This window comes from Lates calcarifer, linkage group LG2 (genome assembly GCF_001640805.2).
Source record: "Lates calcarifer isolate ASB-BC8 linkage group LG2, TLL_Latcal_v3, whole genome shotgun sequence".
Taxonomy (NCBI): Eukaryota; Metazoa; Chordata; class Actinopteri; family Centropomidae; genus Lates; species Lates calcarifer.
The window spans coordinates 26,408,206-26,422,240 of record NC_066834.1 but is presented as its reverse complement, the minus strand read 5'-3'; the positions used below and the strand labels follow the sequence as shown (position 1 = coordinate 26,422,240).

Sequence of the window (14,035 nt, the reverse complement as noted above, 5' to 3'; positions counted from 1 at the left end):
CACACACAAATACTCACACACAAAGAGATGGCTCTGGCCTCAGAGGAGGCTAGCTAAGCGGTCTATGATTATGGGGTGTGTCTTTGTCTCATTTAGTGGTTCCACAAGGAGACAGTCTTCTGCTGCGTCAGACAAACTCTCTCTAGCTCTCTCTCTCTCTCTCTCACACACACACACACACACATATACACATATGCAAATACCAACACTCTATCACTTAGCGACAACAAATCCCTCAGCTTGAATTTGTTAGATTGCCCTGTAGGGCAACAGCACATGTAAAAATGGCTGTATATGAGACCTTACTCTGTTATTCCTTAAATACAGCTAAAGTATTAGTTGTATACACTTGATATGTAGTAATAGTTGTACACACTATTACTGTGAGATGAAGAGATGATAAATATAAAACAACACCATATATTCTATATTTCATTCCTCTTTTATTTTGGAAAAATATTTAGCTGTTTTCCAGTAATAAAAATGACAGGCTCTGTACATACGACTTTTCTCTTAAATACAACACAGTCACAGTGGTCTCAAGTGCCTAACACATACATGCATACATACATACTTACATACAAACATTATCTGCCAAATAAAAACAATCCAATTTAAATTATTACAGGTTTAACAAAAAAAAAACATCACAACAAAATGCAACACAAATAATTACATACTTAAATTAAAAGAATACATCTTTCTTTAGATAACAAATAAAATAAAAACAAATGATCCTAACTGATGGCAGGCAGGATGATGATGGTGTCCTTCAGTTGGCTAATAGTGGAAGACTGGGAGGGAGGGGAGAGGGAGTGGGCAGTGCATACATCTGACACCACACAAAGACATCACCTCTTCTGTACACACACACTCATACACACACACCTCCATAGTGCAATGAGGTCTTGGCAGTTAAGACTAGTCCATTATAGCTCAGCTCACTTGGAAACACGACAGCATCATCAGGGCTCAGGGGGGACACTAAGACAATTCTGAGTTGCTGCAACATTAATTTCACCAGGGATTTTTAAATGGATAAGCAACAAATTGAGTTTGATACAGAACAAAGGAAACCACAGATCAATTCATTAACATTTTGTCTGATTTGTTTCACTTTGTCTCCCTTTGTTTGTCGTCTGATGCTGAAAGTGTTTCCTGAGTTGCCCTGCCCAAAACATTGCCCTGTGTATCACAACCTTCAGGGGGTCAGAGGCCAGTATGGCCCAACAGGATCCATGTTGGATCGATCTGCAGTCACTACTGGAGTCTTCAGTTCTTCTTTTCTGCTGAGAACCAGCTCAGCTAACAACATTTCTGTCAGTGCTGCAGAGCTAAAGATGTGTGACAGTCTGTTTTTATTTTTATTTATTTACTGCCAGGAAAGCTCCAATTGAGATTTTTGGAATGAATTTCAGTTTTAATGCACTTCTAAGTTTGCTATGACTCCACACTACTCTGCAGCACTGCACAGAACATGAACTATCCAATATCCACGACAGCTTTTACACTGCATTGTATAACCACAGCACATAACAGTACTACAACAGTACTTCAAAAGTTCTCAGTACTCCAAAGGTACTACACTGTTCATTCAATCAGTACTCCACGGTACTACAATATCATCATTCAACATCCAAGTCAATACTCCACTGTTTATCAGGAGAAAAGAGTTCATCCTGGTATGAGCAGTAAATCAAACAAGTTCTTCGTCAGTTCTCTGGCAGTCATCATCTGATGCACAAGTACTTGTTCAGCACTGTTTCTGTACAAAGTTTGTACAATTGGTCTTTTGGTACTTTGTCCATAGCACTGAGTCAGCATTAGACCTACATCCATCACGGGTCGAAAAAGTCCAGTATTCACCTGCAGTACTACAGAAGTACTACAAAGTCCTTGCCAAGTGGGCACTGACTCTGCGCTTGCTCAGCAGCACCTTGGCTCAAAGTCCTCCGGTAAATCCCAGGGAACAGCAGCAAACAGCAGGAGTAGAACCTCCTGGAGACAAGCTGAGCTCTACTGCTCAGGGCTGGTGTGTGTGGACCGCCATCGACCAGGTGAAACTGGTCTGAACTGATGTGGTCTGGACTGGTATCATACCTGTAAGACACAAAGTAAAACATCAGTATTTAGCATGGTTTTACACACAGCATAAGTGCTGAGGTGAGTTACATTTATTTCATACATTTACAAGGTAGATTACTTTTGTGAACTCACCTCTGTGGCGATGATACATTCGTCTTTCTGGTCCGATATGACGTAAACGGACTGGTATTTGGTGTCGGTGGTACACTGGTACCTGCTGTCACTGGGACATTGGTACTCAGCATCACTAATGGACTGGCATTTGACGTCGCTGGTAGACTGGTATTTGATGTCGGTGGTTGACTGGTATTTAAGATCACTTGCTGCTTGATAGTTGAGATCGCTGGATGACTGACACTTTGCTTCGCTGCAGCTTGGCAACTCCTCCACTTGTTTCTTTTCTGATGCATCACTGTGGGACAAAGAATAAACAGGTTCAGAAATACCATTCTTCAAACAACACATGCTAAAGCCTCTAGATCTAGATGTTTCCACTACATTTAAGTTTCCAAGCAGTGTACCTGAGTGTAAGTGTGTATTTTGACAGCTATGTACCTGTTTTGTCTCTTCCTGTATCTTTCCTCTGAGTCGAACTCATCCAGCATTTCACATTTGACCTCTGGCTCGTCGTGCTCCTCTTCTTTACACAGCAGCAGCTCCTCAGGCCGCAGCTCGTGGACCAGGTTGTATTCCACGCTGGGATAGCGAGTCTTAAAGCCATTCTTCTCTGATCCGTTGAGCCCGCTGATTCCACTCAGACCACCCAGTGACCCAGCAAGGTCTGAGTGGTAATCTGCCTTCTTGTTGGTGTTTTTAATTGACGTTGTCATCATGGCGCCCAGTTCCTTGTCACTGCGGAGACAATTGTTGGTGGTCGTCAGGTTGTTCATGGTCTCGTGGCTGTCGCTGTGGACACTGTCACTGTGGTGACTTTGCCGCTCTTGCAGTTTGACCCGAATGTAGACCACCAGCACCGAGCAGCCGATCAGGATCACGAGAACGAGGAAGACACCGGCACACACAGCCGTCCAAGGGAATCCGCCATCGTCATCCTCCTGGTCTTCATCATCATTTCCAGGTTTGGTGAAAGAATATCGCCGATCTGGTCCATCCACCACAGGCTGACCCTTGGGGATCTCTGGTAAGAGGAACTGGCAGTTGTGACCACCATAGCCAGGCACACAGGCGCACAAGTAGCGGCCGCCACGCTCATGGCAGGTGGCTCCGTTGTGGCAGGGGTTGTGATGGCAGCGGGAGATGGGGGAGCTGCAGTTTTTGCCAGTATAGCCTGCAGAGGGAGTAGAGTTTAAGAGTCTAGAACAAATCTAATGTAAAACGTGTAAACATAAGGCAGACCAGATGAGTGCTGTCATACCTGGAGGGCAGATACATGTGTAGCCATTCACTCCCTCCTGACATGTCCCTCCGTTCTGACAAGGGAAGGACAGACAGTGTCCAGAGATGCTGCTGCTGTCCTCGCAGTTAGGACCAGAAAATCCCTCAGGACACTGACAGAGGTAAGAGTTCACGAGATCCACACATTCTGCACCTGCAGAGGTTGAAGGGATTGAAGAAAAGTCTAAGGGTTAGTCCCCCAGATATTTTTCTTCTTCATTTGCATTTCATTTTAGGTGAAGGTAAACGCAAAAACACAGAAGATGGCATACCATTTAAACAGGGGTTGGAGGAGCAGTGGTCAATTTTCTTCTCACAGTTAAAGCCGGCATATCCCATCAGGCACTGACAGAAGTAGCCACCTTCAGGGTTGTCTACACAACGTCCGCCATTAAAGCAAGGCCCATCTGCACAGGTACTGGCGCTCAACTCACAGTTGTTGCCATAGAAACCAGGTGGGCAGGTGCACTTGTAGCTATTGTCATTATCCTGTATTAGAAACAAAGTAAACAGTGGTTACACCAAGGCTTGTTACCATGAATATGCTTGTTTTTAATCACCTCTCTCTATCTATCCTCCTCTAACTCAGTACTCACAGTGCAGCTGCCTCCGTTGCGACAGGGGTTTCCGGAACATTCGTTGACCTGGATCTCACAGCTGGCACCTGTGTATCCAGGTAGACAGGAGCAAGTGTAACTGCCCTGGCCGGTGTTGGTACAGGTGGCTCCGTTAAGGCAGGGCTTATGGTGCGTACAGTAGTTCAGATCTGGAGACAGTGACGATAAATAACATTTAGAGACAACATAGTTTAAATATGAAACAAAGAGGATTGACTAAGTCCCAACAAAGCAGTAAATCTCTCAGTAAACTCACCCTGGTTGCAGAAGAGCCCGCCCCATCCCTCCTGGCAGTTACATTGCCAGGGCTGTTGGCAGGTGCCATGGAGGCAGCCCGGGTAACGGATACAGTCATCACAGTAACGCCCACTGAAGCCTACACGACACCTGGGAAAACAATGTTCATTAAATATTATTAATAACAGAAACAAAGAAAACAATGATCAGAAGGTTTTGCTGAGTAAAAATGTTATACTGAAATATTTATTGTCCCTTTAAGCAACTTCCAAAGGAATTTCCATGGTTTCTGGACTTACTTGCACTCTCCTGGTTTATCACAGAAGCCATGTTCTTCATCACAGCCAGGAAGACATATTGCTGCAGAGAGGAAACAAATAGTGACAGGTGAATTACAGGAAGTCCAGTGTTGCAAAAATGTTTGCCCTCCATCAGTGTCCTATTCACACGAGGCCTTTTCAGACTGTTGCCTGCCTGTCTAGTTGGCGTCCGGGCCTTCTTATCTGTTTGTCTGGTGGTCTGCCCGCCTGTCTATCTGTCTAGTTAGTTTACCTGCCCACCTGTCTGTCTACTGTCTCTTTCAGTTTCTCATTCTAGTTTTACACTGTCACAGAGGATTAATAAACCATGTTTGGTGGTTCAAGTCACTTCAAGTCACAAAGTGGAAAGATAAAATCTTGGGGTTATTCAGGGTCATCAGGTCGTTGTTGACCACAGGATGAAATGTACTAATTTTCTTTAATTCTGCAAAAAAGTTGCTGAAAATGTGGCCTCTCAGCTTTAACAGCCCACAGGGGGCTACGACAGCTTTGGTCACCAAAGGGGGGAACCAGCCAACAAGCCCTCTCCTTTAACATGGTTGCTCTCCAACACAAAAGCGTCCCACACAAAGCCTCCTTTCTCCCCTTGACTGTGGGTCAGAAGTCCCTTTTCTCACCCTTGGCCCCTCTCCTCCTCTGCCCCCACCCCTCCTCCTTCTGATCCTCCTCTCTTCCCTTCCTCTTCCATCCACCTATCCCCCTCTCTCCTCCTCCTCTCCTCTTGCTCTGCTCTTCTGCACTCTCCTTTCCCTCCTCCTCCGCTCCTCCCGTCTCTCCTCCTCCCCCTCCCCCCCAAGGGCCAGCTGGTCTGTGTGGAGCTAACCACCAGACAGCTGCTCCATTGTCTCCTCTCACCGAGCAGCTGCCCCCTCCACAACAATACACAACCCCGCTCGGCCAATCACCAGCCCGAGCCACAACAATACAGGACCCCCACTTGGCCAATCGGGGAGGAGGTTTGGGGGCGAGGAGGCCCCAGTGGTCTAATGGAAGGCACGCGGCGTGTGAATTACTGAGGAGCCAGTGCGGCTCATTAGAATGAAGGCCTCTGGTGCTATGGGATAACTAACTGACGCCTGTTGCACACGGGCCCCGCATTAGGAGGTGGAAAAAGACTCTAAACAATAAAGACGGGCAAGGGACTGTTGGGGAAATTAACTTTGAAAAGTAGTTGTAGAAACTTTGTAGAAATTAAACACACTAAAACTCTTTGTCTCATCATAGTTAATGTATTACGCTTTACATTTTTGACTATAAAATAATGTTTTTTTAAGCTAATAGTCTTTCCAATCTAAGTCAAAACTAATGTAAAGCATTATTATCCCTCATGTATGGAGGCAGTATTTGGGATCAGACGCTCTATGTAAACATCAGCACCTACCACTAATGACTATGGTGCTCTTTCAGCTTATCTATCCCACAAGCAGCTGCTAGTGAATTCAAATATTAACCAGTGCAATATCACTAAGGTAACTGGCCTTTCCACATGTTTCCCCATAGAACCTGAGAGATAGTACTGGATTTAAAATTAAAACCCACTTACGCTCAGTGCAGTACTGTCCCTTCCAGCCAGAGTTGCATATGATCTCTCCACGCTCGCCACAGGTGAAGTGCCCGAAGGCATCGTCTCGTGGCCGACAGAAGACAGAGCAGCCGTCGCCGTAGTAGTGCTCATCGCACAGGAAGCGATAAGAGTAACGCAGCTCGGTCCTGCCGGCCAGCTGCATGTCTTTGGACCATTCTTCTCCCACAGTGAGGTGACGCTGAGTGGTGATCCTGCTGATCAGACGCTCTGGGTTGTCTGTAAAAGTGAAGGAGGAAACTTGTTATTAGTCACATGTTATTACTGTTAGTATCATGACTGAATGCTAAACAGCATGATGCCCTGCTGAACAGTCACCTGTTTGTCGTCACCCTGTCGTTATAAGTTATATAATCAGTTATACAAAGATCTTTGACCATTTTTCTAATTGCTTCGCCCCCTATAGATGTACAGCCACACACACATTAATATCATAAGGCTGCCTTTTAATGGTTCCAAGACAGTAAAGTGGTGGATGCTGCTCTCTGAATTAAAACTATGTTTAAGTTGTGAACTGCACACTCTCATCTTACAAGTAAATGGACCAAAGAAAACTTTGGTGTCCAATAGATTTTTCATTATCTCCGACACCAGCAAACACTCCTGTGCTGCTAGTTAGTCATCATTAGAGCAGTGATAAGGGCAGGACATAAAGATAACAGCAGCAAATATCTCACCACAGGGCCAAATCACAACTGGCACCTGCAGAAGCTATGGGTGGCTTTTTGTGTGACGTTAAAGGACTCTGGTCTTATAAAACATCAAGACTGACTTTGAACCTTGAGCTGATGAAAAAGTCAGTAAAGTAAATTGTCAGCACCTCACAGATATTCAGTCTAAATATAATGTACATTAGGGAAACTAAACATAATCAAGAGTATAGTACAGAGAACATCCAATAACATGTTATCTATTTTTAAAGGAAGAAAAGTTAATAGAACGGGCTCTTAATTAGAATGTCAAGGAAAAAAAACTTAAAAGAGGGAAAAGATAAAATATTTATCAGACTTTGTGTGTCCTGTTAAGCACTAATGACTGAGCACTAAGTGAAAAACATGCCACTGAAAGAAAACAAGGCCACTATTAGCCTTCTGGCCCGTCTTTGAGTTACACTGCTGCCTTCTCTGGCTGCCACCCACCTGTTGTCAGGTCGTCCAGGGAGTCAGTGTGCAGAGCTTCAATGATCAGTGAAAACGTCCCCTGAGGAGAGACAGAGAGAGTCAACAGCTGCTCGGCCTGGACACCCTCCCCTCCCTCCGCGGAGCAGCAGAGGGCCATTAGGAGGCCTCCCAATAAACTTCACAGCCTAATTCCCGTGTTGATTAGGGGCCTAATAAGGGCTACTACCTGCTCCCCTTTTCACACCCCTGCTACTATCACACTCTGACACCGCCGTAAAACCAAACGAGGCGGAATTTCACGCTGCGCTGCCAATGATGTGCCAACTCAGAGGATGTTAAATTTCCCACCACGCCTGGTCGGAGGAGAGAAGCGTTTGGTGAAAACACACCCCTCCTCCTCCACACACACACACACACACACACACACACAATCTCTCTCACACACACACACCCTCCTCCCCTCCCCGTTTTATCCCACCAAAGAGCACAGAAATACTACAATAGCCCCTCTCACACACTGCTGACAAAGACCCTCACAAGTGTTGAGTTTGGGAGCATCTGTTGCGTTTTGCACTCTTCAAAGCTAATATGTCCCACTGGAGTAAGACAATAATAACTCCATAGTCTGGCCCATGGTTTTCACTACTCCCTCATGATGTGACATAAATCATAATATAAACCACATGACAGACATATCACACTGAAAACACAGTATATAAATTAAATGCATATAGAGTTACTATCCTACATGGAACTTACAGGGAGAGTTAATGTCTTTAAGGGCAAAATGCCAAAAGTACAGATTATCGTTAACTGGTGATTTATTGCTGAGGAGGTGACATGAGTGCACTATGATAAGTAATATCCCTAATAACACTCACCGGCCACGTGAAGCCGAAGGGAAAGTGGATTGGGTTGGTGAAGCTGTCCGCGTTGGTCTCCGGAACTTGGAAGGAGTTGGAGCCGAGGACCGGAGTCACGGCCCCGCCGTAGGTGCAGGGGGGCTCGGGGGATACGTTGGCCTGGTAATGCTTCAGACAGATCCGAAAGAAAGTCTTGCATTCGCACTGCTGGTGGCCCTGCGGATGAGCGGAGCCTCCGGGGCAGCAGTTGGCGTTCCCCGCTACCCCTTTCTTGTTGAGAAACTCCTGCAGCTTCAGCTCAAACACACCGGAGCACAAAACCTAACAGAGGTAACACACACACACACACACAGTCAGAGTCAGCCCGGTGCGTTTTGAGAATGGTAACTTCAGGGTGTTTTGGAAATATGATAGTCACCGTTTAATATCATTATTTATCTTCACTGGACCTACCTGACAGGTGAGGAGGGAGAAGGTGACAACCAGGAGCAGCGACAGGCGTCCCATTGTGTTGACAGCCCCTTCAACAAGCAGTGAAAGCTCCACAGGTCCGAGTAGCCCGGCTCAAACACTCATGGAGAAAGTGTGTGTGTGTGTGTTTTTTAAACCTTTCCGTTAAGTCACAGTCAAGGTGAACTCTTGACGCGCAGTGAAACTTTCCCTTTGGTGCGTCTGACTTCTGCCTCCTCTAACTTCCCATACGAGGCACGAGTTTTTGACAGCAAAAGGGGGGGAGAGGGGGGAGGGAGAAAAAAAAAAGTTTTACAGTGTAAAGTAATCCTCAGCAGAAGGATCCCCTTGAAGAAAGCGTGAATGAAATCCCCCGATGGAAATATTAAGAGTTAATTCCAATCAGTCGGTGTTGTAGGAGAAAAGAGGCAGCTTCTCGACGGCCTTGTTTATTTTTCCACTTGATTGATAATGATATGCTGATCCTGAACACAGAAGACAAGCCTCCGTCTCTCTCTGCCTCTCCCTGGTATAACAGTGTGTTTGTCTGATGGGTCTCCTGCCCTGCACAGGGTTTTATACCGGGCCAGCAGGCGAAGGGTAATAAGATGCAAATGAGCCTCTGCTCCTCTTCTTCCCCTCCCTCCCTCCAACCACCACAAGTCCGCCCCGGGGCCATCACAAAGAAAGAGCAGGGGGGAGGAGGGGGGTGAGGAGGGTGTGTGTGTGTGGTGGGGGGATGCCCACAACTTTTCTAAACCCGCCCCCCACTCCTCTCTTTTCTCTCAAAGGGACAGACCAAATGGCTACTGAGCTGTTAAATGTGCAACAACCCCTCGCTTCCCCTGATGCCTCCCTCCTTCCTCCGCAGCGACAACACGCAGGGGCCCATTTACATTCCGACAAATTCTTTAACCTCCGCACGAAATCCGCCACATCTTCGAGCATCAAATGATTTATAACGTGCCTATAGGCAGCAGCAACAGTCAGCCAGTCCGAGGGGTGGCTTCTCATATCTGGGGGGTTATGGGTACAAAAAAAAAAGTCTGTGTTTGGCCTGTTCCCTGCATGGCCAGCCGGCCGGCCAGCCGTCCCAACTGCGTTACAACGACCATCTGCTCCGCCGCATTCCTATGGTGTTACCCCTGCCGTGGTTTTCACATGTTCACACCCCCCACCCCCCAAACAAGTCGATCTGTTCCTATTATCTTATCTTTATTTCTTGGCTATGACCTACACCATACTCCTCCACGTGCGGATTCATTATATAAACATTTGCAGTTATTTTTCATTTGGTGTGACTGGGTTGTTGGGTTACCCTCATCTGCTTATTCAATGGCAATAACAAAAGTCACACAGGACATTTGATGTGTGCCGTTTCCTTTCTCTAGAAGCATCCCAATGTAACTTAACATCACTTTAATGCCAAGAATTAGGTTTACACTCCGTTATCCTTTGCCTCATATATGCAACTGTATATTCATGACAATCACCTCCAAATCCCCCCTCAATCTGATAGAAATGTTATATTGAATCACTGTAAGTAGACGGAGCCCAGCTTTATGCGCTTGAAAGTAAAATATTCTCCGACAGAAAGTCTAAACGACGTGCGCAAAGAAAATTCGCGCACGCTGGCTGCAGGCCAACACACCTAAACCGTGTTCACCGCATGCCTGCGTATTTCCTTTACTTGCCTATTTGGGTAGAGGCAGTAAAAAAAAAAAAAAAAAAAAGACTTGGTGGTGTGTCACTCGCGTGGCTGTCATTACGGGACTTTGTGAGGAGAAGGAGGGGGAGGAGGATGAGGAGGAGGGGAGGCATAGAGGGAGTAAAGTTTTTTTCTTTGTGCTTTCAGCTGTATGGTAATTGGGCCGGCAGCACCTGCTCTCCCACAATAATACATCACCAGAGAGAGAGAGAGAGAGAGAGAGAGAGAGAGAGAGAGAGAGAGAGAGAGAGAGAGAGAGAGCATGACCGGTTGCATAAACAACAATCTTAAAACATGTTTGATAATAGAATGTCACATTTCCTGCATTCAATCACAATCACACTGTATACAGCCACCGCAGACGCAAGTATACTGCGCATAGGGCTGGTATAGAACGGGAGCACGACACTGACTCCACACATGCACCCACTGTCTAATTTACATATCTGTGTGTATCCGCAGAAAAATGTGGGGAAGAATTCGCACTTGTTGGCATGATGATGTTATTACGGGTTGATCGCTGGCTGCCAGGCGAGTCATCATTTACTGTGATTTACAAGAGAAGGAGTATGGCAATTAACGGTAAATTAAACTCTAATAATACATACACTTAAGATCTATCTATCTATCTATCTATCTATCTATCTATCTATCTATCTATCTATCTATCTATCTAGTTGCTGATTGGACAGAAGTGTCAGCTGATTGGGTTTTGCTGTCACACTTGTCAGTCAACTCAACATTCACAGCACCACCACAACACAGATCCAAAGAGGGATCCCTTTTCTGTTTCTGAATGATTTCTTCATGAATGTGTTGGAGCAGGTAGTGAAGCCCCCTGAGGAACTAGTGGCTGCAGAGTTCTTGTACAAGAGCTCTAATGTTTACAGGTGTTGGCACAAACACAGGGAGGGTGCTGGATCTTAGTTAACAGCTGTAATTGAAGCTGCCCCATCTGCACATCTCTTTTGATCTGATGCTATATATGGACAACTACTGGTCCGTCCTGTCAACACATACAGTGCCGATGCACTGCTGTTTGTGAGAGCATCTAGTGTCCTATCATTGCATATATTTGATGACCCCTGCTCGGCCATTATTCGCTCTGGGTCAGTGATAAATGAGAAGCCTATGTCTAATGTGGTTGCGTGTCCATGATATGCTCTTTACACCCCTTGAGGCTGATTGAAGGGCCTTTAACCTTAAGCTCTAACACTATTATCCTTGCCTGCCACAGTCTTTCCACATACCCGTATGTGTGTTTAGCTATAGAACGCTGCTCCGAGCTGCTCATTTCATTTAACCAGTTGATTTCAGCCCCCTTCTCAATAGCCTACAATGCTCCTATGTGGCGTGGCGTAAAATCCCCTCTCTGGAAGCCCTTTATTTACACTCATCCCGACTTTCAGAGGTCCCTGGTGCTCTTTCTCTCCCCTCCCTGTATTAGGCCAATATACTATCAGTCATTCATCACCATGACGTGGCACACATTTTCCGATTACGCCAGCAAACCGTGACTGAAAGGCATGGTGAGATGGAAAGTGACCCCCCCCCCCCCAAACTCCACAGCGTCAAGACGACATTTTCCTCTAAAACATAATTTATGCCAGGAGATTCTCTAATTGTGTCTTAAGGAAATTGCAGGAACTCCTCCCCTCTGATCCCTTTTTGTGTATGTGTGTGTGTGTGTGTGTGTGCACGTGTGTGTGCGAGGTTAAAAAATTGTTTAACTGGAGGTCGATTGTTTAACTGAAGTGCTTTCCTATTGTCTATGTGTATGTGTAACTGCGTGTGCGCGCGTGTGCTGCTCCGTGTGTGTGAGTATGTGTTTGTGTGTGTGTGTGTGTGTGTGACCAGGAGCTCTGTGACACGCAGGAGGACAACAAAGGAAGAGGTCTCGCGCCCCGCCGCCCATTCATCCCTTTCTCTCGCGAAGTAATTCCCATTGATTCTTATTGAACGGCGAGTCGCGAGCCCCTCGGGGGAGAGCTGTGTGATTTGTGAAGGGTCGCGAGGACAAGACACGCCCCTCCTCGAGCCCCAGCCATCTGCTCACCAAACACCACAACACCAAGCAACTACCAAATGGCTTCCCTCACCTCTATCTCTCTATAAAGTCCCTCCATTTCTCATTTTATATCCTTCTCTTCTTCCCTCTAACTATGTCATCCTTATCCTCCCATCCCCCTGCCGTCCCTCCATCTCTCACTCCTTCATTTACCTCTCCATCCTCTGATTTACAGGCTAAATGCCTTTGTAGGTGAAGCTACTGGTGGGTCTCTGGCCAAATCACAGTGGAGGCATGCAACGGTATGAGGTGGCCATATGGCCTCTGTGTGTGTGTGTGTGTGTGTGTGCATGCCAAGAAATGGATGGATGGCCTTCGTGGGAACCTCCACATCATCACCATCACACCAAACATGCGCGCATGCACACACACACACACACACACTGTGGCACACAGCAGCCTTTGGTCTGGTCAGTTATGGTAAGTTCACAGGGACTCTGGATTATTCAGTTTGAGCAAGAACAAATGTAACTCCTGCTATGCTGGGTTCCCACATGCACGGCAAGAACACTGGTTTTAATTAAAACCAGTGCTGACTGAGATGTTTAATTTGTGCCTGGGCTTAAAGGGTTTAAGAACAGCTGAACAGAGGCTAATATTCAATTAGACCAATGTTTAAAATCCCTGTGTTGCTGTTATTTCATTAGTCTTTTCATTCATTGCATTCATTACGCATTTGTTCCATCACACTGTTTTGAGATAGATAGATAGATAGATAGATAGATAGATAGATAGATAGATAGATAGATCTTTGCTGTGCTGATTATAATGATAAAGGGAGAGTCGTGTGGCTGGGCCTTTGGCTTGATGGATAAGACTCCCCCAGCAACAACACTGTGATGTCAGAAACATGAGACCCAAGTGTCCCCTCCCCATCTAAGCCACAACCACCTGAGGCTGTCTACCCACCATCCCAGTCAGGAATGTAGCAACTTACACCACCTGTTAGTCTCAATGTGTGACTCAAACTTAAATGACACCTGTAGTAAATGAAAACAATCATTAGTTGCTGCCCTAATACTACATGAAATGTTCAATTCAGATTTTTAGTTTATGCTGCACAGTTACATCAAATGGAAATTTAGACGTAACCGGGCATGTAATTTAGTTTTGTGCATCATTTCATATATTTCATTGTAATGTGCCATGAAATATTTGGTGTTTTTGCTAAAATCCAAATTACATTCTGTGGGTTTGAACAGTGCTTGGTCACAAAAAATGAGTTTACAATAATAAATGTACTTTTGATGATGTAGCAGATGTGAATTGATGCTGACCCAGATCTTAAATTCACACATTAGTATTTACGTTTCACTCCACCATGACATTTAATGTTTGAGTTGGGCTTAAAACAAACAAATAAGCAGGGAAACAAACAAAAACCCTGAACAAATCGCACACTCCCTGCTCCCTGAGCTCCCTGCCCTGTGGCCCCCTGGGGGTCCTTGGCCTTTAGTTTGAGAACCAGTGGCCTCAAGCAGCAGGATTAGCCAGACCAGCTGCCCAGAGAGACCCTGGGCCCTGGACGCTGACACCAGGCCTGACCCCAGAGTGGCTACTATCAGGGATACTGAGGGGATCTGGGCAAC

General features: G+C 45.8%; 2 protein-coding genes across 2 annotated transcripts in view; one reads left to right on the top strand and one right to left on the bottom strand.

The window, feature by feature from the left end:
- Positions 1-438: 438 nt before the first annotated feature.
- Positions 439-9,306, bottom strand: dld (deltaD). Its single transcript, XM_018666971.2, has 12 exons — positions 8,674-9,306; positions 8,239-8,541; positions 7,376-7,436; positions 6,198-6,455; positions 4,634-4,694; positions 4,354-4,484; positions 4,077-4,246; positions 3,753-3,969; positions 3,461-3,634; positions 2,641-3,373; positions 2,218-2,497; positions 439-2,100 (listed from the first exon to the last, which is right to left on the bottom strand). The coding sequence occupies exons 1-12, from the start codon at positions 8,725-8,727 to the stop codon at positions 2,095-2,097; spliced, it is 2,448 nt and encodes an 815-aa protein (XP_018522487.1). The 5' UTR covers positions 8,728-9,306; the 3' UTR covers positions 439-2,094.
- Positions 8,700-14,035, top strand: part of fam120b (family with sequence similarity 120B) — a 26,619-nt gene continuing 21,283 nt past the window's right edge. Inside the window, exon 1 of the mRNA XM_018666672.2 lies at positions 8,700-8,768. The gene's annotated coding sequence lies outside the window, so the exon portion shown is untranslated. The remainder of the gene's footprint in view (positions 8,769-14,035) is intronic.

What these genes read in the sequence shown, in the direction of transcription:
- dld (XM_018666971.2), bottom strand. Translation starts at nt 8,727, where the DNA reads ATGGGACGCCTGTCGCTGCTCCTGGTTGTCACCTTCTCCCTCCTCACC. An exon ending in TCTCCCTCCTCACCTGTCAG is followed by an intron (nt 8,542 to 8,673) that starts GTAGGTCCAGTG and finishes TACCTCTGTTAG; the next exon opens with GTTTTGTGCTCCGGTGTGTT. An exon ending in GCAACGGAGGCAGCTGCACT is followed by an intron (nt 3,970 to 4,076) that starts GTGAGTACTGAG and finishes TTTCTAATACAG; the next exon opens with GATAATGACAATAGCTACAA.